Source organism: Talaromyces proteolyticus, assembly GCF_021365285.1.
Source record: "Talaromyces proteolyticus strain PMI_201 chromosome Unknown BGW36scaffold_6, whole genome shotgun sequence".
Taxonomy (NCBI): domain Eukaryota; kingdom Fungi; phylum Ascomycota; class Eurotiomycetes; order Eurotiales; family Trichocomaceae; genus Talaromyces; species Talaromyces proteolyticus.
This window is the reverse complement of record NW_025764282.1, coordinates 764,968-789,685: the sequence shown is the minus strand read 5'-3', so window position 1 is coordinate 789,685 and position 24,718 is coordinate 764,968. Positions and strand designations below refer to the sequence as shown.

The following is a 24,718-nucleotide window of genomic DNA, read 5'->3' as shown; positions in this document are numbered from 1 at the left end:
TTTCAAATACAGCAGACGTTTCTTCCTCCTTAAATTCCTGTCGTCGCTACCATTCGTCGTTTTATCCGTTGTTTGTTAGTTCTATGAGAATAATTATTGCTCAGAAGCAAACGATATAGTTCTCAATTGGGTTTAGCTAGATCGGCCACCGATCCGATCTGCGCTAGTCCCCATCAGGGGCGCTAGTCACGGCGAGTCACGGCGCGTCAAACGCGTTTAATGATTTTGCTCAGCTTCGGCCTAAGGCAATTAGCAACATTGAAGGACAGGAACACTCCGATGACAGCGACAACATGAGTTCTTCAAGCCCGGAGCCAAAACCCCGCACTGCACGAGACAACAGAGAGAAAGCCAAGCAATGGCTCACCGTAGGGGGCCTAGTACGAGACGACTCCGACGATGAGCTGGGATATGATGATCACCCTTGGGAGTGGATATACGAGCCAGAAACAAATGGAATCGAGAATGCCAATAGCAACCAGGCGAACGACAATGAATCAGAGTCTCAAACACCCCGGAGACGCTCAATACGTCCAAAAACCCGAAAGAGGAATATCATAGCCGCCCGCATGGGGTCTTTCGAGTGCAGGCTAGGACATGTGGTCTTACTAAAATCACCCGAGGCTGGTAAGGATTGGGTTGGGATAATAACGGAGTTTCTGGAAGAGGAAGATGAGGATGATGACGAAGAGCCGGTCAAGTCGGTCAACGTCATGTGGTTCGCCTCGCCGGAGGAATTTCTGTCAACCAAAAACAAGAAGCGGGCCGATGCTTTACCTAATGAACAATACTTGACAGTGGATTTCAATGTCAATCCACTAACCTCAATAAATGGTAGGGGAAATGTCATGTCCAAAGATGCTTTCTTTGCGAAATATCCAAATGGGGATCCCCCCAAGGGCAAAGCAGCAATTGCCGAATACCAGAAATGCATTGTTTGTCGGAGGGGAGTCAATCAGCTCCAAGGGAAGTATACCGAAGAATTTGTTTGGGAGGATGTGTATAAAGGAGATGAAGAAAGCGTCTTTCGACTCCTTGAAATGCTCAAAATGGGTCTTAAGGCTGCTAAGAAGCGTAAAACTGTAGATGGGGATGTGAGTATACCTGTACTAAATATCCAGCAACATCTAATTTCGCATTACAGTACGTGGACACGAAAGATGATCTCAACGCACCTACTACACCGAGGAAGAGGCAGCGAATGACAACGCTCAACGTTACTCCCCAATCTCGACGAAAAGTTCTCACGACTCCTACTAGTAAACGGTAATCTCTCGATCCCCGCTTCAATAAGAGTACATGCCTAACACTCAAGCTTCACAGTATTGTGGTGAAGAAACCACTCGAGTTTACTCCATTGGGGACTCGTGTACTCGACCCGACACATTTTACCTCGTCTCCATATCGCCAGGCACGAGCTTTGCTGCATGTCTCCAGCGTGCCCACCTCACTACCATGCCGCAATGCAGAGTTTGAAACCGTATATTCTCATCTAAGCGCCGCGATCAGCGAAGGCACTGGTGCTTGTATCTATATTTCAGGAACTCCTGGCACAGGAAAAACTGCAACTGTCAGGGAAGTTGTTGCGCAATTAAATAATTCAGTGCTTGCTGAAGAAATGGATGACTTTATCTTTGTCGAGATCAACGGTATGAAAGTAACCGATCCGCATCAGTCATATTCTTTGCTTTGGGAAGCATTGAAAGGCGACCGTGTCTCTCCATCCCACGCACTCGACTTGCTAGAAAGAGAATTCAGTCATCCTTCTCCCCGACGAGTTCCATGCGTTGTCTTGATGGACGAACTTGATCAACTGGTCACGAAAAATCAATCCGTTATGTACAATTTCTTCAACTGGCCTGCGCTTCGTCACTCGCGTCTCATTGTCCTCGCAGTGGCGAACACTATGGATCTCCCTGAAAGAACCCTAAGCAACAAAATCTCAAGTCGCCTAGGCCTAACCCGTATCACATTTCCCGGTTACAAACACACAGACCTGATGGAGATTATTTCCTCTCGTCTCGCGAACGTCCCCGGAAACATCGTCGATCCGGATGCTATCCAGTTCGCCAGTCGAAAGGTTGCAGCTGTCAGTGGAGATGCTCGACGCGCGCTCGACATCTGCCGCCGAGCTGTTGAAATCGCTGAGCAAGAAAGTGAATCTGCCACAAAAACAAGCGACGCCAACGGCGAGGTGGAAGAAGACGATGCACTTCCTCCAACACCCAGTAAGAGTAACACACGCAAAGAACGCAACCAAAAGAAGAACGGCAAACCCTCCGTGACAATTGCGAGTCCGCAGAAGAAGCCGATTGCCTCGACCCCGCGGGTCACGATTGCTACTATCAAACAAGCTATCCAAGAAGCTACGTCGACACCGCTGCAACAAGCTCTCCGCTGTCTTCCATTGTCTGGAAAGCTATTTCTTGCAGCATTGCTGGCCCGTGTTCGTCGAACAGGTATATCCGAGACCACATTGGGAGATATCCTCGACGAGGCACGGCGGATCGCTGATGCCTCTGTGGCAGTTGCAGGTGTTGCAGGCTCGAGTATCAAGGACTTTCTCCTAGGTAGCAACCCTGGTGCAAGAGTTCGTGCGATGAGCTACGCGGCTATGGAGCTTATGAACTCCGGTGTCGTCGCCCTCGAAATAGGAGTCAGTACGAAAGCTAGGGGAGATAGAAGCAGCAAAGTCAGATTACGAATAGCTGCCGAGGAGGTGAAGTCAGCTTTCAGAGATGACTATGAAGCAAAGGGGCTAGGTCTCGGGTTTGATCAGTGAATGATATAAATATAAGCACCATGGAGTTTTAGTGAGATGCAGGATACCCCCTGATTTAATACATGTATATATACTTTTGATTACTTTATGTGAGCGATTCAATGAGGTTGTAAGATTTCATAAGTATACATAAATTTGGTCAAACAACAGTGGACTAATGAAGCAATAATCTCAAGATGTGAATGTGATCCCGATACTTTCGGTGTTCGTTAACGCCTCAAACTTCCCAGTCATGCAAGAATGCTGTCGAAAGCAACATCAGTATATTAATATCTTTGCCTTCCAAGAGTCGGCTTCCAGTCTAATGGATGTGACTCCGGCGTTGCCTCGTCATCTGGCTTCCAGATCTTAATTGACTTGTCGGCTTCACCAACAATCAACCGCAGACCAGTCCGGTCAAAAGTAGCCGACATAATACCAGCTTCCGCATCCAACGATCCAGGTTGAGCCATAGTATCAAGCGACTGAAACCGATGGCCAGTCTTCCAGTCCCAGAATGACATGGATCCATTATCTCCTCCAGAAAACAATACATTGTCTTCATTCACAGCAATGGAATTAATGACTGCATTTTGACCTTCGAAATTCTGCATAAATGCGCCCTCGGGGCACTTCCATTGTTTTATGCTTCCCGTACTTGCACTTGCAAATGTGAATTCCTTTGGATGGATGGCGAGACCGCGCACACCCTTCTTATGGTGCGTTAAGACCCCCATGCTTTTCCCCGCTGCAAGATCCCAAAGACGAACGGTCGAGTCGAGAGACGCAGAAATAATCTGTGGATCAGCCTCCTGGCACTTGACATCCGCGATCGTACCTTTATGACCGGAAAGCACATGGATATTGCTACGTGTTCGCATATCCCAAACTCGTACCACACCATCACGTCCTCCTGTAACAAGAACATCCAGATTCGGGTGAAGAGCAAGGGTATAGACACCGCTTAGATGGCCATGATAGTGTCGAATGACCTTGTTTGCTTCCAAATCCCAGCATTTGACCATCTTATCCTCACCACAGGAGAAGAGGTATGGGTGGCGGGGCGAGACAGCCAGACCACGGACAGTAGATATGTGGCCTGTCAGTGTGAGACGAAGGGCGCCGGTTGCTAGATTCCAAATCTTAATAGTCCGATCTCCTGCACCACTGGCGAACCACTCGTTATTAGGTTCAACAGCCAAAGCTCGCACCCAACCCAAATGTCCAGATATCACTCTCATCAGCTTCCATGGTGGATGCCAGTCGGGCCTTTGCTGTGGAGTTGCGGATGGGCGTGAAACAAGGCTTCTATTCTGATTTCCAGCAGATGGTCCACTCGGTGTTGCTTTCACCAGAGCCGTTGACGCGCCACTTTGTCCGCCTTGACTCTGTCCGTTTTGACCTGGAATCTTCGGGCGCTTGGTACGGGATGCTGCAGCTTTGGCCTGCTTCTCTGCGAGCGCTGGTGGGAGTTCTTGAACGGCTTCGTACTCGGCTTTCCTCCGGTAGGAAACACCTATTGAGCCATCGGTCGATGTTGAGGGTGTGGCCAATAGATAATCGGATCCAAAAAGCTCAATGGTCCTTTTAGCTGATTTTCGCACAGCTTGGTCGGCTGGCAACTGTGATGGCAAAATATCCATTTCCTGGAGGTGAGCGAGAGAACACTAACGGCCGACGGTTTGTGGCGCAATGGGTTCGCTGAGTTATTAAAAAGTCAAATTCTTGAACGTAGAGATAATCGTATGGAATCTAGTATGTGGTGGAGAATGCGCTTGGTCGTCAATCGAAGTAGGGTTGTTGCTTTGATAAATATTGCGTCGCAAAGGCGCGGCGAAAGAATGAACTTTGAAGAAGCTCGGGCCATCTTCTATGCCGCTCATCAACTACCGTTGCTTGCGAGCTACTAGACTCCGTGCACCATGTACGTACCATCCCATCTCCAATATTATCCACCTACTCAGTAGTTCATTATAAATCGGGAGAAAGTCATCATACTCATCATGGAGGCCGATAAAGTTGCAAAGTTTGCTATACACGAAGCTTCTCGCGAAGGAAAAAGTACGTTGAATTATTCATTAAATGGAAAAGTCAACTGCTGACTAACTAAAAGCTTCTGTTGTCGAATCGCTCTTGAATGTGAGCCATCTATTTGTTGCATATTTTCTATTTCTTATATGTTTTGTTCATCATTCTGATCTTTTTGTCGACACCAGGCAAATCCAAAACTTGCTTCTCTCAAGGATGACGATGAACGTCTGCCTATACACTGGGCCGCTGCGTATAACCGGTTACCAATAGTGGAGCTACTGGTAGCCAATAAATATTTCGATCCAGATGTCACAGTCAGTCCAACCTTTGAGTTCTGCTAGGGTTGTTCTCATGGTTTTATTCTACAGGATGGGTCTGGATGGACGCCGCTCATGATCGCCGCCAGCTTGAAAAACGATGAAGGCGAGCAGGTCATTGATCTGTTACTACGCAAGGAAGCAGATGTTAATATAAAAAGCTCCTCAGGACAGGTGAGTCTCACAAAGAAGATGCCCAGATACAAATATTTAATTGATTTCTTGTACAACAGAATGCCCTTCACTTCGCAGCTTCGAAGGCTAATCTTTCTACTGTCAAAAAACTACTTGCTCATAAGTGCAGCGCAAGGGTCAAAGACAAACGGGGTCAGTTGGCTTTACATCGCTCTGCAGCCGTGGGCTCTATTCCTATAATAAAGCTCTTGCTCAGGGAGGGCAAGAGTCCAATCAATGCCACTGATGTTGACGGTCTGACGGTATTGCATCATGCCATTTCTGAGGGCCATGGGGACGCAGCGATAGTGTTGATGAAAGAAGGGACGGATCTCGAAAAGAGGGATGTAGACGGGAATTTGGCTATTGATCTGGCGCCGGATACGATGGTATGGATTGTTTACACCTTGTCTAAATGTCGAAGATATGCTAATGATGTTCCAAAGGTTCGAAAATATATTCTTCAAACCGCAGAACGTGAGGGCATAGAGTTGCCGTAATACAGTAGTTGATTCCAGAAGTCTAATGATACCGGTTTCGAAAATGCATACACATATCTTCGCCCATCGTGAATCTGGGCTGAATAAATTGGTATATTTACAGAATATGCAAAATATGTTGTTGACCCGAAGAGACTCCGCCTTATCGTGTCACTTCATTGTGCTATCGACCAATTCGCGATATATCTTCTTGAGATCAGCGATGTCGGCTTGAAGTTCGTCAACTTGCTCGCTCTTCTCGCCAAGGAGTTCAAGAGTAGTCTCATAGCGTTCGTCTAGTTGCGTGACCTGCGCTTCTAGTTCTTCGACCCGTCCGTCTGTCTTGCGCCTTTCCTCCATCTCACGCATCAATTCAACGACCTCCTGTCTAGCTTCATCACGCTGAGATGTTATACGTTCTAGTTCATCCTTGGTAGCCGCTCGCTCGCTTTCGAGACGCCTGACTGTTGCACTCATACGTTCAACAAGTTGAACTGAGGGGCCAGCTCCGACGGTTGAAACTGATATAATCTCGTTGATCCCATTCCCGCGAGAAACGTTTGTCTGTGCTCCGTATGCAGATGGCGCTACTGGAGAACCACTGTAATACTCTTCTGGCTCTAGCGCATGAATTGGAGGAGCACCCAGTAAATTGGGGTTGGGGAGGCCGTTTGATGTATGCGGAGAGCCGATTCCTTGGAATGATGGGAATGAATTCGTTCGTGTTGGGGTTCCCAGATCTACCTGAGATGGCAAAGTAGAAGATCGACGACTCAATGGACGGCTTTCGACTACAAGAGGGTCAAGGCCGGTGGACCTGCGACTGGAAGCGACAGGTGAGACTGTGCGAGGCTCCTGAAGGAAAGGTGGTGGCGATGCGACTCGCTCTCTCCATCGGGATCGCTCTTCTTCAAGTTTTTGTGTCCAAGTTGCCTCGATAGATTTCTCTTTCGCTGCAGCCTCTTTTCGAAATGACACGAGCTCTTCGTCTGCTCTTTGCACTCTCTGTTGTAATTTTTGCACCTGTTGCCTGACTTCTTGAAGTGTGCGCTCCAATTCTTCAACCGTTTCTTTGGCAGTTTCAAGCTCCTCCTCTGATTTTTTGGCTTTGATGTTCTAGTTCAACCTGTTAGTTCAATAGATTACAGAGGCTCTGCCCACCAAACTCACAACTTCTCGGGCTTTCCGCCGTAGATCGGCCTCCTTTCGAGCGATCTCATCGCGCTCCTTCTCAACCGTAGTCAGTCTTGACAACAGGGAGCCCTCGATCCCTTGCCAGTTCTCACTGGCGACCGCGTATTGCGTTTGTAATGTCTCGATCTGGCGGAGTAACTTGGCTTGCGCATCGCCTGCAGCGCTTGAAGAAGCTTCTTCGGCCCGTGAACGGAGACTTTCCATTTTGCTTTCCAGTACAGATTGCTCTCCTTTAAGTTCTGCTTCCAAAACACGTGCGTTTTCCTTTTCTCTCTCCAAGTTATCCTTGATGTCTCGGATTTCTCTTTTCAACTTTTCTTCGCTGAGTTCTCTCTCGATCTTTGCGCTGGATAAATCGCCCTCTAAATCTGTAATTCGCCTATTTGATTTGTCCAAAGCTTCGGTTTGGGCCTTGGATTCCGCATCCTCGGCACGTGCAACTGCTCTTGCTAGTTGACTTTTCAGTTCTTCCACGGTGGCTGTCAACGCCTGTCGCTCGGATGTGACTATTTCGAGCTCTTTGGAAGCTTTTGTTTGCGAATTCAGCAAATCCTGTGCCCTCCTCTCTGACGCCTCCACTCTTTTAACTCTTGATTCTGCAGTATTCAAGTCTCGTTCTAACTTCGTTGTACGCTGTTTTGCTTCGTTCTCTTGTTTGTTGCTATCTGCGATCTGCTGTCGTAGCTTCTTGATAATAGTGCGATTGTCCAATTCTGTTTTCGCTAATTTCTGGCCTTCTTCAAGTAAAAGCGCAATACGTTCATCCTTTTCCGAGAGCTGTTTCTCTAAACTGCCCGGTTTCGCGGCCGACGCAGCTTCTCGGGCAGATTCAGCAGCTTCTTGAGCAAGGTACTTCAATTTCGACTGTAGGGCGTCAATCTTCTCGATGTAGTCATGCATTTCTTCCTGCCACCTAGCCTCGGCGGCTTTATGCTCAGCTCGCAATTCTTCGAGTTCAGGATTCTCAATGGCCGAAGTTTCCGTGTTGTCGATGAGATCAATATTCTCGGAAGTGTCTTCCGTCTCATTTTCGATCGTGGATGGCACTCCCTGTAACTCTTCGCTTCCGGGCTCTAAATCAAGTCTGCCATCGATTTGTGTTTCCATATTGCTATCGGTGTCCGGTAGATCTTTAGAGGTCTGCGAACGGTTTCCTGAGTCGTGGCTACTTCTTGGAGGCGTACGTGGAACATCTTCGGCTATTCGGAGACCCGATTGCAACAAAGTACCGTCTAAGCTTGCTCTTGTACTATCCAGACTGGCGCGTGTATCATTGATCGGTAAAGGAGTGGATGATCGAGAGACGACCTCGACCGATGACCGTGGACTGTTGCCCGCCGCAGGGCTCTGATTTTTCACCATAGCTTTCGCTAGACGCTCTTGTAATCGGTCATTTTTGCGGGCATTCGAAGAACTTCGCGAAACTTTTGTTTCAAGAAGAATTAGCCAATGACAGCGTCAAGGGCAGTGAATGCTGTTGCATACCTTCAGCACTTTGCTTGGCGACAGTTATAGCCGGTTGTGTGGCTGTCTCGTCATCCTTGACCTGTTTGCCTTGTTGTACATCCTCCTCATCGTTCGCTAGAATCACGTCGAGCCTCGACTCGACCCCCGATACCGCCTGTTGAAGAAAGCCCCGGACGCCCCATCTGGGTTTCGATTGCTGCGCATCGGACGACATCGCGATACGGATTCTGTCTCGGCCGATAGCTGGGAAGTGCTGTTCCGCGTAGAGTGTCTCAGCGTGCTGCAGTCATAAGTATTGCGGCGTGGTGAGGGTTGGAAAATCAGGCAAGCAGCAGATTGCGAGTCACGAAACTCGGAGCTATGCCGCGCAGGAGATATTGTCCATTTCAGACGAATTGCCAGGTCAGACAAGAAAGAACGCCTTAAGAAACACCAGTATCGCACAGTAATAATACTGGACAGCTGGAATAATGAAGTGTAACTGAGAAGCCAGGTAGACGGGTCAGCCGTCGGCGGTTGAGGTGATCGTTAATCTTAGATGCGGCTCAGCCACTGGCGCAGGATCACAGGGAGCACGCGTGGCGCCAATCGCAGGCTAACCGCAGGCGGTAAGCTGCACTGCATGAGCTCTTACAACTGTAGTAGCCTACCACGACATCATCACCTGGCCTCTCCCACAACACGGAACTGAACTGTCGCCTTGCACTGCACTGCACCGGCCTTTCAGACAAGGCCGTCCTGTGTATTTGTCTGGATCGTTGCTTGGCCGTCACAATGTCTCTCGAACCGCCCACCTACCTCAGCTCTCTGCAGAATAACATTCGCGCCCGACCAATTCCATGGGAAGGTGCCGTGCGAGCCGGCAACATCACCGATGAACATCTACGGAAGATAAAAGCAGTTGACAAGGTGCGGAAGGAACAGCGTCAGCAGACAGTCGAAACGGATTTGAAGGGGTATGCAACCCTCCTTGCAGGCGGTCCAGATGAGAAGAGCGTCCTTGAGTCAGCGTCCAAACGTACCGATATAGTGCAATATATTCTGGTTCTGTCGGCCGATCTTATTAATGGTGTGTCACTGCTTTTGCGAGGCCGGCTTTGCATTGTCCAGGAGATTGCTGACTTGTTTACGATCAGATGTGCCGTCACTCGCCTTGGCTCTGATTGAGCATCCCCAGCCTTACAAGCCGTTCTTACCCCTCTTGCGTCATTCCACCAACCCTGAGGACCCTATACCCCTTCTTACATCCTCCTTCTTGACTGCCTTGGTGTCCACGGCGCTTACTTCCTCATCTCAGACATCCAGTTGCGAAGAAGAGGCCTTACCACAACTCTATTCGTACCTATCCGTCTTGACGAAGAACCAAGATAGCGGGCTTCAAGATATTGGGGTGCAAGGGTTCTCGTCCCTTCTCTGTAACAAAAAGGCGAGAGAGCTGTTCTGGAAACAGCGCCAAGAAACAGTCATCACTCTCGTAGAAATCCTTCGTACAGCCGCAGGCGGGAAAGATACCGGGTCAAGTACCTTAGCGGGCTCAGCAGCCACGAGCAGCATCCGAAATGCCGACGTAAGTGTTGGAGGCGGCGTTGGGCTACAACTTTTATACCATGTGCTACTGGTTATTTGGCAACTCAGCTTCGAGGGTGACCTCGTGGGCGATGAATTGCAATCGTAGGTATCCTAGCATTCTACATCTGCCTCGCATGGAACTGACAAGGACAGGGAACATGACATTATCGAATTATACACACAGCTTCTGCGGCTGTCTCCCAAAGAGAAAACAACTCGCCTTCTTCTCGCTACGTTAAATAACCTCTTGACGGCGAACCGCACAACGCTTCTGCCGGTGGCGGTGATTGTCCGGCTCCCCAGTTTGCTATCAAACTTAAGCGGCCGTCACCTGACCGATCCAGACCTTCTTGAAGACCTCAACTCTCTGTCCGAAATGCTGGAGGAGTATACAAAGACGCAAACTACGTTCGACCAGTATGCTGCCGAAGTGCAGTCTGGACATCTGCGATGGTCGCCTCCACATCGTAATCCGACATTCTGGCGCGAGAATGCTCACCGGATTCTCGAGGAAGAGCGCGGAGCCTTGCCCAGAAAATTGGCCGAGATTCTGTCTAAGAGCTGGGATAATGACAAGCAGGTGCTGGCAATTGCATGCAACGACGTTGGGAGCCTTGTCAAAGAAGTACCCGAGCGACGGAACCAACTAGAGAAACTAGGCTTGAAAGCCAGGGTTATGGAACTGATGACTGACCGAGACGAAACGGTGCGGTGGGAAAGCTTGCGTGCTGTGGGAGAATGGCTTCGATACACCTTTAACTGAGAAGGCTGGCGTCTAGATAGTTTTTGAAGTTGCATATACCATGACTACATATCAATCGAGATCTATTTTTCGCCCCTTATCTGTAGCCTGCATGCTTGGCTTTAAGGTATTTTCTCAGAAATCGAGATGTACGTAAAGGCATCCACCAGCAAACTATCGCTACGTATTGGCGTCGATCTCACATTATGAAACCACACTCGCCTCAGTGGAACCCAGGCGATTCTGCTAATGAGGTCGCGAGTTCCCCTGGGCCGAACTCCGCAGGGCGTTTGCTCAGTCTCTTTTGTGTCACAAACTTGAGATGCTCCACTTAAGCAAGAGGCAATGCGCACTGGGCAGGGCAGTGTTGGAAGCTAGAAGGCTTGCTAGTGTCCCTGAAGTTCTGAACCCCCGTGAGTATCCGTTGACTAGTTACTACGGAATGCTACAAACTTCTTAGATACAGTTGTAGTATTAATACGAGCTGTGTAATTATAAGGCAGTCCAATGGTACGACGAACGGAAATGACGAGCGATCCGAGTTGACTGGCTGCTGCTCTCAAGTCTGTGATGATCAGCATGTGGCATGGAAGCATGCCACGGATCCGAACCGAAAAAGGAGATTTCCATTCCCTCATCCCCTAATTATTCCACGCAAGGGTTTTCAGCAGAGTCTTGAACTCGGCCTTTCTCCGAAGGTAGATTATCTGTGGTGCCTCGATAATAATAACAGGCTTGCAACCTAGCCAGATACTATATCTGAGACCAAGACAAGATGAAATCATAGGAGAGTAGAAGAATGTGGTGGCACTGGCAAGAATTGTCACAGAGGCGAAGTGGGGCGTCGCCAAATGCGGCAGGCTTCTAGGCATTCGGCGAGCCACTATGCCTTCTTCGACTAGGCCCAATCAGGCGCTGCTTTGGACGAAGCTAAATCATCCTTTCGATAAGAAAGAACCCCCTCTTTCTATTTTATCAACTTTACGACCTCTATTGCCTCTGTTATCATTATTACACGACTGACGCCAGGCTCGCGATATACCCTGTCCAGATACCTTCTTCTAATGCTCAACACTCTTCTCTTCAGCAAAGTCTACTGGCGGCTTCCTGTCTGATATCCGGATAAGACGGCCGATAATTTTTCCTATTATTGTATGTCCTACGCCTCCATCTAAGCTGGCTTTCCCTCCACAACAAACGATATACATACATTTTCAATGTCTCGGTCGTTTACAGGCTGCAAGCGATGCAAAGCAAGAAGGCAAAAATGTGACGAGCAACATCCTGAATGTAAGCCAGGCCTGTGAAAGTGGCTGCTATCCGCACTAATACAAACAGGCGGCCGATGCAAGGCGGCTGGAGTGCAATGCAGATATGCAATGCAGCTGCAGTGGGGAGGACGCACATTCTCGCGCTCGAGGTTCGGAGCTTGTGTTGGGCCTGGGGGGATGCAGAGATTAGGTTTGTGACGAAGCCTTTTGTGTGGAATGCGGATATGCTCTAACCATTTCTCTTATATGCAGAGTATTCGCCCGGTGAATTCGTTTATACCACCGTGAACAGCGGAAAATTAGTCTCCGTAAAATCCGAAACCCCAGCGTCATCTTCCCCCTCCTCCTCGTCATCTCCCGACCTCCCTCTTGTCCGACAGGTCGACCCATTTCCATCGTTACCGCCTACCCAAAAAGCCCTGTTGCAACATTTCATCCGCGATGCGTCACATGTCACATCATGCCATCCAGGTATGCAGGATGAAATCTGCAAAATGATCGTTCCCATGGCTTTACAAACACCGTCACTTCTATACGCTACGATGGCACTATCTGCCATTCATCTAGAGGCGGTAAATAATCAGTCCGAGACGGTCAAGGCCGCGCCAGATATTGCTAGGTTGATGGCCCGAAGTTTAGAGCATTTTCGAATCGAGCTTCAAGACCCAAGTCGCAAAGGATCCGATGCACTTTTGGCGACGGCACGCACACTTTGTCTGGCTGAAATCCATTCGGGCGCCATCCAGCCAAACACATGGAGAGCACACGTTGAAGGCGCCAAGGCTTTGATGACCACCACGAAGTCATCAACTACTCCGAATACCGCTTTCCGCAAGTATCTCGACCGTTGGTACAGATCCATCGTGGCTTTATCTGCTCTGAACGGGAATGGGCCTCCAATTGGTGCGAGTACTGCCGAATCGATACAAAGTGATAGCTTTGTAACCGATGGTCCTGACTACTTGGACGATTATTGGGGGTTTACCGTTCACCTAGCAGCTATCTTTCGCGAAATTGGCATCATTGCTTGGCAACGGCATCAGAATGACGACACGTCACGACAATTGAAAAGCGAAGATGAAGACTTTGAAGAGCGCGCAGCAACCTTGGAAAAGATGGTGCTTGGCATGATAGACCGTTATTCCGGAGACAACCAAACCGTGTTTTATCCTGGAGTAGTAGAAAGGCTGACTGACGACTCTATCCGAGAATTCATGCTGTGTAACGAGGCCTTCCAACATACAGCGCTGATTCACATCCACCGCCGAGTACGCAAGGTACCTGCCTCGTCACCAGAGGTCCAATACTCTGTCAAGCGAATTTTGGCATGCACGTCGCAGATTGTTCCGAAGAGTGGTCTCAGTCCGTGGGTCATGTTGACGACACCACTGTTCACAGCTGGCTGTGAGGCTTTGGGCGAGGATCGCGAAGCATTCAAGCAGCTGTTCCTTTCCTTACATGACACAACACGGATTCCCAACGTCCTTCAATCATTAAGTTTCTTAGAGGCTTATTGGGCGGAAGATGATAAGAATGTGGATGAAGATTGGAGCCATTTTCTTGGTATGTTTGAGCCTAGACATCTATCGCAGTGAGCCCGGTACTGACAATCGAAAAGATAGGATGAACTTTGACTTCATCCCCTATTAGCCTCACCGGGGTAATACTCGCTGATACTGGCTTTGCACATAATCCATTTCTACTTATATAAACGATATACGACAAAAGTTGTTTTGGAGTTGAATTTGGATATCACGGTTGGTAAAATATTTCTATATTGCATTCCTGTATAATAGGTTATGTCGGGATCTATACCCCTTTTCATCCCCGTCATATTGATACGTTTGAATCATTATTACTTATACATTATTCATTCTTACCTTCATTAATTTACAGCCTTATCATATGAGGTGTCGGTGCCACGATTCACCACACCGCCGTGGTTGGTTCAATAGGCAGCATCCGAACCCAAACGGATTCACGTCTGACAATATTCCCCCAACAGCATCAAAAACAACTACTCTCAAATTCAGCACAAAAGGACATCAAAATGACTTACCGAGCTGACAATAGAGTCGGCGAAGCCAACGATGCAATATCAGAAAATCCAACTCGCTCCGCTGCCAAGCATACACATCACCCATCACCCATCACTCATCAAGAGAGCACGCAGCCCCAGAATAATGGGTTTATCACGACTATACACGCCGTAGCTGGCTCTTCTGCGCCGGTGGGCCTGATTCAGACTGCGAGAGTGACGATTCTGATTCAAAATTTCACTACTGCAGCGACGATGAGAACGACGACACCGATGACTACGACTACGACGTTGACTACGATGATGACAGCACAACCAGTAGTAACGACAGCAGCGAAGAGAAAATCACAGCGATAGAGTGCGAGAAAAACGACACTTCTAGTCCCGACACCGATGCTCAAGATGCTCAAAGCAGCACCTCATCACCGACTCATGATAAGGAGCTCAAGCCAGAGGACGTTGCGGACATGGGCTACCGAGCCATCTTCGCCCTTCCGTCTGGCAGACTTGTGGAGTTGGCAGGTATCAAAAAAGCCATCGAGGGTCTGACTGGAGCAACTTTGGTGATTGCAGTGCGCAGTGCACCTTGGTTTTCGAATTCGTTTCAGAAGACTTGAACAAAGCGGCAAACGGACGCGCAAGAGATCGTTTGGACGCGGATAATGTGAAAGATGTCAGACACGCATGTCACGTTAGCCGAGCGCAAGAGCGCGATGAAGCCACGTTGAGAGGCATGCTACGATGATGGAAGGTATATAAAAGATGTGATTCATTCGTTGACGCTGAAGACCCAGGGTCAGCCATGATTGGCTTTGCTGTCTGCACGAATTTGAAGGGTCTTAGTAGGGTTAAGTAGGGTTAAATTAGCTTTGAAGAATTTGAGAATTCCTATGTTCCATCAAGAAATGAGCAATAGCCGAACCAGGTGTCTAGATATGTACTCATTCTGCTGACGAGCTTACGCCATGTATCAAAGCGACATCATCATCCCGGGCCCGCTTGTCATTGATGACCACTGCCAACTAACTAGTCAGTGTCGTATGCAGTCATACTGTCATGCATGTATAGTGGGCATGGCCTTATCAGTTCTGATATGTGCATCCCATCTTATCTTCCATAATCGAATGCACTTTGACTCTATTCACAGCGCTAACCACTCACCTGTGAAGCGATATTTCCTTTGTCTCGAAACACGAAAAGGGCTAGTAGATCCCGGCCGGCTCGACCTACACTCACAACTCACATTGTAAGCGCTGGTGGGTATGGCTGAGTTATCTGCAGAACTCAGCCAAGGAAGCTCCTTATCGCGGGCGGCCTGGAGAGATTCTCATTCGCCGGGCGGCAGCCACAGCAGTTCGCACGGCATGTGAATATCAAAAGCTTATGCACAATAGTAATAAGTGCGTGGTACGGAGTACAAAGTGCAAGCCTGGCGTCGGTGTAGGTTCGGATCGACACGGCAAATATTAAATTTAACGCATGTCCGTCTTCTCTTTCGAGCCTTCAGGACAGAGGCTTCATCGTGTGGTACCACAGTCGGACGACTGCTGCTTGATCGCAATCAGGGGGACTCCAACCCCACTTGATGAGCCGAGCGTCGAGGACTGCGTGCCCTAGGCTAGCAAGCATATTTCTCCGCGTGCTCGTTAGTACGTAGTCGCCGTCAGTGTCTGCCAGAGCCTGTCGTGCCAGAATGGAAAATGGAAAGCATTAACATTCCAAGCAGCCACTCGCATCTGCCGCTTAACCGCTGTACGGACTGTATGGATATGGCAGGGTGGAGGAGTGAGTGGCGGACTGAGAAAAGCCCAAGCGGCCCGCCTTGCAGCCACGGGCGCCCATTGGCCCAGCCGTGCCTTAGTCAGGAACCCAGTGCAACCCCTGAACCATATCCGTCCGCCGCTGCGCCCCGCCATGTTCCTCTCTTGTCCTTGACTATTGCGTCTATTGGCATCCCTGACTGCCGCCGCCAGGCTCTCATTTCGATTATGATCGCGGTGAGTGCGCTTTGAAAAATGCAGCTAAATATATGAGCCGCTGCTCATGTAACTCCAGTCCTTGGCCGCCCTCTAGTCATGCATGAACGCCAACGGCGCAGAGGGCCAGAGACTGTGCGCAGAGCACGTCCGGAGTAAATGGGCCTAGACTTGGTACCACTAGTACCTACTACTCCGCGAACAACTAGCTATGGTAGTAGTGGCTGGCCGACAGGAGTAATATGCAGGGCTTCCATTGGGGATGGGCGCTGATCGTCGAATGGGCCTATCGCCCCCTGTCCTTTCAAAGGCTGGCATCGCAACACGCCGTGCTCTGCTCGTCGTGCTAGTAAGTATCGGTAGTAGGCAACTTGTTAGTAGTGGTACTAAATTAGTAGTCGTGGTACGTAGTACCGTCGTAAGAAGTACCGCAGTGGGAGACTGGAGTAGCACGCTAATGCTAGTCCAACCACCTCCTCCACCACACAACCCGCCTCAAGAGCCTACTCTAACCACTCTCACCACTCTAACCACGTTGGCGCCCCTTGGTCTCCCTTGTCCCCTTTTCTGTTTCGCTAGGCGCGTGTCGCCTCGCTCGCCCGTGCTCGTGCTCAATGACATGCCGATCCGACTGATTAATTAATAGTTTCTCAGGAAGAAGGTTACAGTGGCTCTAGCCATGGCCGATTGTCCTCCTATTCTGCCATGCTAAACTCACTATCGCAGACAATCAATCCCTGATCTGAAACTCGACACACTAACTCGACTCCTCTAGCTAGTCGCTAACTCTCTACTACTGGCCATGGCGAGCGCCAGTCCACCGCCAATCGCTGCTACTCCCGGCGGCTTCTCCTCCTCCTTTCTCCGCCGTCAAAGAAACAACACCGCCGCCAGCTTCGACCTCCCTCAGCCCTTGGCCAATAGCACTCCTGACGCCGCACGCGCTCGGTCTATCAGTGGCCCATCTCCAGTTCGCAGGAAGCCTTTGCCTAGCAATGCTTCTCCTGTGATCACTCCTAAGCTTCCTCAAGGGACACCTCCTTCGCAACGCCAGCAGCCACCATTGTCATCGACTCAGCTGGACTCGCCTCGACAACTGCAAACAGTAGACGAAAACCTCCCTTTCCTCCCCAGAGACCTCGACCGGTAAGGGATCCCTTTGTCCCCTCCTTCATCCCATCTTGCCATCTGTAACCCAGTTGCCGTCAAAGGAGTCGTCTTTTCGCCCGGCCCCGTCTATGCCGTTTATCATACGCTAATGTACACTGACTTAGATATCCTCGGGGCCAATCTCCATTCATCCCATTTCCTATTGACACCTCCCGAACCTACAGCAATCTCGAATTAGAAACAAGCGACGACTCTGACTACCTGCCGCATGGGACGCCAATTCATTCTCGTCTTGCTAGCGAACCGATAATCCCGGTGCTGAGGTCACCGCCGCCTCTGATCCATAAGAGGTCTGAGACTATGGCCTTACAGCCTCCTCAATCCAGGCCACCTCCTTTACACATTGATGCCAGCCCTCCAACTATGCCCAACGGTTCGGGTGACAGACAACCCAAGACGCCTGGAAACAAAATCACTTCCTTCTTCGGTTGGAAGACCACCACTTCTCCGGGAGCCGAGTCGACCAGCACCGAAATCAGCGATGCCGGACGATCCCCTCTACCTTCACCATTACCTCAACCCTTTGGCGGCTCCCCATATGGTGTGAAGAACGCTGTTCCAAACGACCCGGGCATCCATGGCTTCCCAATGCCTCCTACCCGTATGGGGTCGATGGGTTCGATTAGCGTGCCCACTTCTGGCCACTCGGTCGACCTCATGTCTAAGGTTTCCGAACTGGAAGCCGAGCTGCGTGAGATCAGCTCGGAGCTCGCTGGGTCTATCAGGCGGGAGATGGAACTGGAGGACTTGGTAGAGAGGCTCCAACTCGAATCGCACACAGACGCCAACCGGAGAACAAGTGATTACTTTTCGGACTCGGGTACCAGTTCAATTCGTACTGGAACAGACGGGGGGAAGATTGAGGATATTGAACGAATCAAACGGACTTCTGAACAGGAACGGGCTCAGCTGAAAGTAGAACTGAGTCAAAAATGGCAAGAGGAGCGGTCGAAACGCACCGCCTGCGAGTCACATGTACAACTTTTGGAAAACCAAGTGCAACAGGTAAGACCACTCTTGTCATCTCTAGTTATTTTAAGGTATTAACAGTAATTTAGTTTCGTGCTCAGAGGGTCGATGCCTCGAATACCGTGTCCAAAAATAAGGAACTCGAGATTAACTTGGAGGATACACGACGCAAGCTGATTGAAGAGAGACAACTAAAAGATAATTTTGAGGACTTGCTCACTGCTATGAGAGTTGAACTAGAGCAGCTCCGAAACGAACGAGACCACCTGCGCGATGAGGTAGTACCTTCTCTTTCTGGACAGAAGAACAACCGAATCCAGGCCATTGCCGAAGAGGATAACTTCGGCTCGCAGCGAGGTTCGATGGTTGGTTTATCGAGATCAAACTCGCTAGCTCGGATGCCGAATAAAAGATCCAGCTTTGCGCAGTCAGGAGGCTTATCAAGATCAAACTCGGTGTCAGGCAACCGGTCGGGGGAAAGCCGTGAATCACTGGCCGACCGCGTGAAGGATGTGGAGGCCCAGCGTGATGCTCTACACAAGGCCCTGAAGAGCCTTCTTGATCGACAAGCCTACCAGGCCCGTGAAAACGAGAAGCGAATTAAGATCCTCGAGATAGAGTTGAGCAAGGCTGAAGAGATTGGCTCACCACGGAAACTTGGTTATCAAAGAGAGGTGCGAAACCTGAGAGAAGAAATCAACCACCTTCGGCGCCGAGCGGACGAAGCCTTGGAGCAAAAATGGCAGTGTGAAAAGGGTCTTGGTGGCCTCAAAATGGATCTCGACCGTGCCGAGCAGGAGACTAGCTCATTACGAACACTGCTGCAGGAACATGATATTGCTCTTCCAGAAGAGCTTTCTGCCACCAGGGACGGACTTGCCAATGTACAGGTTACCTCATCGTCGCTGGAGACCGCCTACCAACAATTGCAGGCCGACATGGAACAGGGCGGTGCCTCGCAGGAATCAGCGATACTTGCAGGACAAGTTCGACAACGGCTCGAGTCAAACAACGCTTTGCGTCGACGTCTTGCAGATGCAATTGCCAAGGGAGAGCGCGAACAAAAGATGTCGGCTCACCGTATCAACGACATGCAAAACAGGCTCAAGAGTCTGGAGGATACGCTGGTGGATGCCCAACACCATTCCGAGGATGAAATGGCGAAACACGAGGAAGAAATCCGTTCCCTCAAAGAAAGCCACAATGCCCAGCTCATGCGAGCTAAGATGGGAATCAAGAGCCCAATGTCTCTGTCACCAAGACCAGCGGCTATCCCCTTTTCAGGATCGCGGTCACCTCGTCTCGACGTGACGACTTCTGGAGAGGGGATCCCATTGAGCCAGCTCATCCAGGCCGAGAGGCTCGAGCTCCGGGTGAAGGAACTTGAAAAGGCTCTGCGCGATGCCGACTTTGAAATGGAAGAGGTGGTACAGCGCATGAATCAGGCGCAGATCGACGTTGCGGAGCTGCAATCAGACAGGCAAGTTACCAATCCACATGTAACATTTTGTTCACCAATACTAACAGCATTGCAGGGATGAGGCTCTCCGTCAAACTCGTCGCCTCGAAGCCGAAATCATGGCTAGACGCGAAAAAATGAATCGCATGGGTTAACGAATCTTCAGTCCTGTACACTATTAACCATCATTTATATATATTGTATACGCACGATGCATCTTCCAGCATTGATGGCTCCGGTGTAGCCGTTTGATTGGCGTTGGTTGGATATACCAGTTTTACCTTCTTTCTGTTTTTACACAGTCTACGACAACCGCGCGTCTTTACATTCTTCGGGTTTTGGTAAACCCGACATGTTTTTTGAGCTTGAATACCCACCCCCGCACTTGACTTGGGTTTATATTCTTTCCTTTCTGCGAAAAGCAGCTGCATTTGATTTCTATGCAGCTAGCAGCTATTTGATGCGATGTATATATCTCTTGGAGTTTGGGTGATGATCGAATGGAAGGTATGGGACCTGTATATATAATTTACTGCGCGAGTTCTGCAACGTCCTCAACACGGTGCTATAGTGATTATAATTAAACAACAATCAACATTTTGGACTAGAATACACTTATCAAATATGGTCTTACATATTAACTGACGTATCAGTAGAAACTGAATTGATATTGATGACCAGTATACTTGCACTGTGGTGGTACCCGGCCTTTGGCGCGGCTCGGCAGAGACTCCCCTCTAACCTCAATCTGTCACTTACATTTCCATCGCGACAACCATTTTCTCAGCTGAAAGCTATTTCGGAAAGACTTACGAACAAAGACCTGTGTTACGATAGCCCTTCTAGCGCGCTGGCTTGCGCTGTATTTGCTGCACGCGCCATTCAAAAAAGCATTCGTTCACTTCAACCCCAACAACTCCTGCCAACTCCAACACAGGCTACAGCTTCTTCAGCTTCTTCAATTTCCTATTTTTCTATTGAGACGCTTTAGGAAGACCAGCACGATGGAGTACATACAAGGTACCACCACATCCCCAAAGATTCGAAAAAAGCCAACCAGAAGATCTAATTATCACAGAATCTCTCTTCCCTTACCTCCGCGCCCACTCCTACACACTCCTCAAAAAGACCATCTCGACACTCCCCGCCTCAGCAACCGCGCACCTGACTACCCTGCGATCCGCCTACCTAGAACCATACCTCGTCCAACCACTCGCCTCGCTCCTCTCGCTCTCATCCTCAGACCTCGTCTCCGTCGCTATCATGCTCCTCGCGCTATACATCTCGCTACGGATCCTTGATTATGCGCGGCGCGTGGTGATGTTCTGGGTGATGTTTGTTGTTCGGCTGTGTTTCTGGGCGGGTGTGTTGGGCGTCGGGGTTTATGTGTATAATGTTGGAGTGGAGAGGGCGGTTACGGAGGCCGGGTGGATTTGGGGTGTGGTGCAGGGGTTTATCGAGGATTTTGTGGCGGATGTAGAAGGGAAAGGGCAGCCAAGAGCGGCTGGATATGCATATCAGAATCAACGAGGGGGGAGAAGGAGGTGGTGAAGAATTAAACAATACTACAATCTATGATTGATGGGTGCTACAGGAGCGACTATGTTCAGACTAATGGTCTGGAATTGTGCATCATTTTTGTGTTTTGTTTTATTAGATGATAGCATTATGGTACAGCGTTCTGTTTGTCCTTGATACTGTGTTCTTGACAATGATTACGGCGATTTCGGGCTGTTCAAGTTGTGTTGGATTCTCTGATGAATCCTGAGTATGCTGTGCATAGACATTGTCAGTCTACAGCCGCATCATTTACGACTTTTATGACCGGGTAGTTAATAAATCAGAATCAGCGTATAGCCATTCTGGATATTCTCAAATCGCAGTGTCGCCAGGTTACACCTTTGTCCGGGTATTATTGTAGTAGAAGGGATCGACAGCCTCTGCTTGTTTCTTGGTGCATAGTGGATTAGGTTGGGGATTATCTCAAATGTCTGGATCCTCCCAGTCCACGTCCTGTGCGTCATTTGGTTCACGCGGCTCCTGAGCCTCGTGGAACTGGGTGGCGTCATCAATATGACTCAAAATCGCCCCAACGCTGTCTTCATCCTGTGCGTCGAGCTGCAGGAACGAAACCATGCTGAAGTCGTCGATTAGCTGGCCAACGGCTCTATTCAGCCGGTTGAATGACCCGCCACTCATCAACGAGTGCTTCGACAACGGGTCTGCTCTTGGATCTTCTTCTTCCTGCTGCTGTTCTGCCTGCTCCGCGTCCTGCAACAGCTGGACGTCGACGGTGGCGAATCTCTTCAACTGGCGACGTCCCACCGTGTCCTTGATCTGGTCCATCTTGCTGAGAATATTGATGTGCGGCATCTCTAATAGGATCATCGCGGACATGGCACTCAGCGTGCCCGCGAAGAATTTCGCTTTGTCGATGACGAACGTGCTCTCGAGGAGGTAAGTGGCGCACATGGAAATGTTCAAAGGGCCCTGGCGACTGAGGAAGTTGGTTAGGGTCGGTAGGAGGGGGATGTGCGTGTACAGCTCGATCTGGCCGGGCATGTCGAAGATGATCAGGTATTCATCGCTGATCGGCTCGAGCGCTTCGGTGAGGAAGTCGAGGTTCTGCATCAGGAACTCGAAGCAGTAGATGAGCCCGCCATTGGGGCCCAGCTCCAGCTCTTCCATGGCATCTTCGAGTGTGATTAGTTCGCGGATATCGAGATCGGGCTCATACTGGAAGCTCTCGGCGGCAGGGTCCAGGTTGACGTAGAAACAGCTCCGTCGCGTGGTCTGCAGGTGCTGGATGATGGCGTTGCAGAACGTCGTCTTACCGGCGCCCGCAGGCCCCATCACCAACACACCAAATTTCGACATTGTTCCAGAAGCAATCGAGAATGGGATGATTTGCTATGACGGAGATGTACTGGTGGGGGACGGGGTCACACCATGCCTGCGAGATTATCCCATGCTGTGGTGTATGTAGAGCAGAGCAATATGAGTGTTAAATTTTAGTAGGAAGTAGAATTTAGAAGGGGGGGGGAAGAGGTAGGCAGAGATTGACGCAGCCAGTCAGAGAGCAGCATGCAAGTCCGTGTCAGCCGGGTATATAATTACTCGGTGTTATTTATCAGGTACTAATAGATCGGGATCTTATATTTGATATTTTTATTTTAGATTTTATTTTTCTTCTCGTTCCAGAGTCCATACTGCAAGAATACTGAGAATAGCGCGGGGCAGAGCAACGGGCCGGCCAGTCCTGAGTCAGCAGCGGGCTATGGCGCCATCAACTTCGGACTCCGTGCTCGGCGACTCTGTGGTCCTTGCTGCTAGATAAAATCGGACCTGAACCCCACCACTTTTTCCCTCTTCCATCCCCGTCGTGTTGTTTTTCAGAAGAGCGAAATCTCCTGTACAAGCCCAAATCTCCTTCAATCAATTGATAAAGATCTACTCAATCGCTCTATATCTTTCATTCCCTTCACCACAATGGGCAGCATCAGCAACGGAACCACCCCCTCGGGGACTTTCCTCTTCACCTCCGAGTCCGTGGGTGAGGGCCACCCCGACAAGATGGCGTGAGTATCTTGTGCTCTGCAGTGCTTATCTGCTCGAAACTAAGGCCATCGAATAGTGACCAGATCTCCGACGCCGTTCTCGACGCCTGCTTAGCTGAGGATCCCCTCTCCAAGGTAAGAAAAATATTCTGCCGCAGGTCGGTTAAACGCGGTACTAATCAAACCCCCCGAACAGGTTGCCTGTGAGACTGCCACCAAGACTGGTAAGTGAAACATCGCTGTAAATAACATGTCTTCAATGTGGCTAATATTATGATAGGTATGGTGATGGTTTTCGGTGAAATCACTACCAAGGCTAGACTCGACTACCAAAAGATCATCCGTGATGCCGTCAAGGACATCGGATACGATTCGTCCGACAAGGGCTTCGACTACAAGACCTGCAACGTCCTCGTTGCCATTGAGCAGCAGTCCCCAGATATTGCCCAGGGTCTGCACTACGACGAGGCCCTAGAGAAGCTTGGTGCTGGTGACCAGGGTATCATGTTCGGCTATGCCACCGACGAGACCCCCGAGCTCCTCCCCCTCACTCTCCTGCTGTCCCACAAGCTCAACCGTGCCTTGAAGCAGGGTCGTCTTGATGGAACCGTCCCATGGGTCCGTCCTGACACCAAGACCCAGGTCACCGTTGAGTATGCCCACGACAACGGTGCTGTTAAGCCCCTCCGTGTCGATACCGTCGTCATCTCTGCCCAACACAGCCCCGATGTCACCACCGAGACCGTCCGCAAGGAGCTCCTCGAGAAGGTCATCAGGAAGACCATCCCTGCCGAGCTTTTGGATGACAAGACCGTCTTCCACCTCCAGCCCTCTGGCCTTTTCATCATCGGTGGTCCTCAGGGTGATGCCGGTTTGACCGGTCGTAAGATCATTGTCGACACCTACGTAAGTGAAGCAAATTCAAACCCACGCACAGTAACTAATCTAGTCATAGGGTGGCTGGGGTGCTCACGGTGGTGGTGCTTTCTCCGGAAAGGATTACTCCAAGGTCGACCGATCGGCCGCCTACGTCGCTCGCTGGATTGCCAAGTCTCTGGTCAATGCTAAGCTTGCTCGCCGTGCTCTCGTTCAGCTGTCGTATGCCATTGGTGTCGCCGAGCCCCTCTCCATCTTCGTCGAGACCTACGGTACCTCGTCCAAGAGCTCGACCGAGCTTGTCCAGATCATCCGCGACAACTTCGACCTCCGCCCCGGCGTCATCGTCAAGGAGCTTGACCTGGCCAAGCCCATCTACTTCCAGACTGCTAAGAACGGCCACTTCACCAACCAGGACTTCTCCTGGGAGAAGCCCAAGACCCTCAAGTTCTAAGCTCCGCACATTACTTGTGACTGTTTCGTGATGACCTGATGACTCGCTTTGTTTTCAACAACTCAAAGCATATATTTAATAGACACAAAAAAGCTCTCATATTATTTCCTTCGTGATTAAAATCAGCAAGTCGGTTGGGTCGGCGGCGATATTCAACATGAGATACCACTTCATCATTGGCATATGGAAGAACGGCGTTTTGAGGAGCAGAAGT

The 24,718-nt window shown here is 49.9% G+C and overlaps 9 protein-coding genes across 9 annotated transcripts; 7 read left to right on the top strand and 2 right to left on the bottom strand.

Annotated features, from left to right (window-relative positions):
- Window positions 1–228: 228 nt before the first annotated feature.
- BGW36DRAFT_341315 (putative origin recognition complex subunit Orc1) lies at window positions 229–2,883 on the top strand. Its single transcript, XM_046213092.1, has 3 exons — window positions 229–1,094; window positions 1,145–1,266; window positions 1,324–2,883. The coding sequence occupies exons 1-3, from the start codon at window positions 294–296 to the stop codon at window positions 2,780–2,782; spliced, it is 2,382 nt and encodes a 793-aa protein (XP_046072018.1). The 5' UTR covers window positions 229–293; the 3' UTR covers window positions 2,783–2,883.
- On the bottom strand, window positions 2,884–4,628 carry BGW36DRAFT_378427 (putative mRNA splicing protein). Its single transcript, XM_046216105.1, has one exon. The coding sequence runs from the start codon at window positions 4,402–4,404 to the stop codon at window positions 3,049–3,051; it is 1,356 nt and encodes a 451-aa protein (XP_046072017.1). The 5' UTR covers window positions 4,405–4,628; the 3' UTR covers window positions 2,884–3,048.
- A 136-nt stretch (window positions 4,629–4,764) lies between these two features.
- BGW36DRAFT_427283 (putative proteasome regulatory particle subunit) lies at window positions 4,765–5,783 on the top strand (the record flags this gene model as incomplete). Its single annotated transcript, XM_046220395.1, has 6 exons — window positions 4,765–4,822; window positions 4,875–4,900; window positions 4,978–5,106; window positions 5,161–5,283; window positions 5,343–5,672; window positions 5,730–5,783. 6 exons carry the CDS (start codon window positions 4,765–4,767, stop codon window positions 5,781–5,783), a joined length of 720 nt encoding a protein of 239 aa, XP_046072016.1.
- A 3,414-nt stretch (window positions 5,784–9,197) lies between these two features.
- Window positions 9,198–10,755, top strand: BGW36DRAFT_359114 (putative vacuolar ATP synthase subunit H; the record flags this gene model as incomplete). The annotated part of the gene is made up of 3 exons (XM_046214039.1): window positions 9,198–9,492; window positions 9,560–10,094; window positions 10,146–10,755. The coding sequence occupies 3 exons, from the start codon at window positions 9,198–9,200 to the stop codon at window positions 10,753–10,755; spliced, it is 1,440 nt and encodes a 479-aa protein (XP_046072015.1).
- A 1,196-nt stretch (window positions 10,756–11,951) lies between these two features.
- Window positions 11,952–13,655, top strand: BGW36DRAFT_296025 (putative C6 finger domain protein; the record flags this gene model as incomplete). Its single annotated transcript, XM_046211226.1, has 4 exons — window positions 11,952–12,024; window positions 12,073–12,195; window positions 12,258–13,568; window positions 13,624–13,655. The coding sequence occupies 4 exons, from the start codon at window positions 11,952–11,954 to the stop codon at window positions 13,653–13,655; spliced, it is 1,539 nt and encodes a 512-aa protein (XP_046072014.1).
- A 2,866-nt stretch (window positions 13,656–16,521) lies between these two features.
- Window positions 16,522–20,220, top strand: BGW36DRAFT_416818 (uncharacterized protein). The gene is made up of 4 exons (XM_046219359.1): window positions 16,522–17,165; window positions 17,294–18,194; window positions 18,248–19,638; window positions 19,694–20,220. Exons 1-4 carry the CDS (start codon window positions 16,822–16,824, stop codon window positions 19,770–19,772), a joined length of 2,715 nt encoding a protein of 904 aa, XP_046072013.1. The 5' UTR covers window positions 16,522–16,821; the 3' UTR covers window positions 19,773–20,220.
- Window positions 20,221–20,621: 401 nt separating this feature from the next.
- On the top strand, window positions 20,622–21,168 carry BGW36DRAFT_427277 (nuclear pore assembly and biogenesis-domain-containing protein; the record flags this gene model as incomplete). Its single annotated transcript, XM_046220394.1, has 2 exons — window positions 20,622–20,637; window positions 20,696–21,168. 2 exons carry the CDS (start codon window positions 20,622–20,624, stop codon window positions 21,166–21,168), a joined length of 489 nt encoding a protein of 162 aa, XP_046072012.1.
- Window positions 21,169–21,600: 432 nt separating this feature from the next.
- On the bottom strand, window positions 21,601–22,494 carry BGW36DRAFT_296568 (putative ATP binding protein; the record flags this gene model as incomplete). Its single annotated transcript, XM_046211284.1, has 1 exon — window positions 21,601–22,494. One exon carries the CDS (start codon window positions 22,492–22,494, stop codon window positions 21,601–21,603), a length of 894 nt encoding a protein of 297 aa, XP_046072011.1.
- A 612-nt stretch (window positions 22,495–23,106) lies between these two features.
- On the top strand, window positions 23,107–24,504 carry BGW36DRAFT_397062 (S-adenosylmethionine synthetase; the record flags this gene model as incomplete). The annotated part of the gene is made up of 5 exons (XM_046218248.1): window positions 23,107–23,195; window positions 23,252–23,309; window positions 23,371–23,398; window positions 23,455–24,080; window positions 24,130–24,504. 5 exons carry the CDS (start codon window positions 23,107–23,109, stop codon window positions 24,502–24,504), a joined length of 1,176 nt encoding a protein of 391 aa, XP_046072010.1.
- Between the last annotated feature and the right edge of the window lie 214 nt (window positions 24,505–24,718).

Coding starts and splice junctions, on each gene's coding strand:
- BGW36DRAFT_341315 (XM_046213092.1), top strand. CDS start 294: ATGAGTTCTTCAAGCCCGGAGCCAAAACCCCGCACTGCACGAGACAAC. Junction 1,095..1,144: donor GTAAAACTGTAGATGGGGAT/GTGAGTATACCT, acceptor TTCGCATTACAG/TACGTGGACACGAAAGATGA. Junction 1,267..1,323: donor ACGACTCCTACTAGTAAACG/GTAATCTCTCGA, acceptor CAAGCTTCACAG/TATTGTGGTGAAGAAACCAC.
- BGW36DRAFT_378427 (XM_046216105.1), bottom strand. CDS start 4,404: ATGGATATTTTGCCATCACAGTTGCCAGCCGACCAAGCTGTGCGAAAA.
- BGW36DRAFT_416818 (XM_046219359.1), top strand. CDS start 16,822: ATGGCGAGCGCCAGTCCACCGCCAATCGCTGCTACTCCCGGCGGCTTC. Junction 18,195..18,247: donor TGGAAAACCAAGTGCAACAG/GTAAGACCACTC, acceptor ACAGTAATTTAG/TTTCGTGCTCAGAGGGTCGA. Junction 19,639..19,693: donor GCGGAGCTGCAATCAGACAG/GCAAGTTACCAA, acceptor ACAGCATTGCAG/GGATGAGGCTCTCCGTCAAA.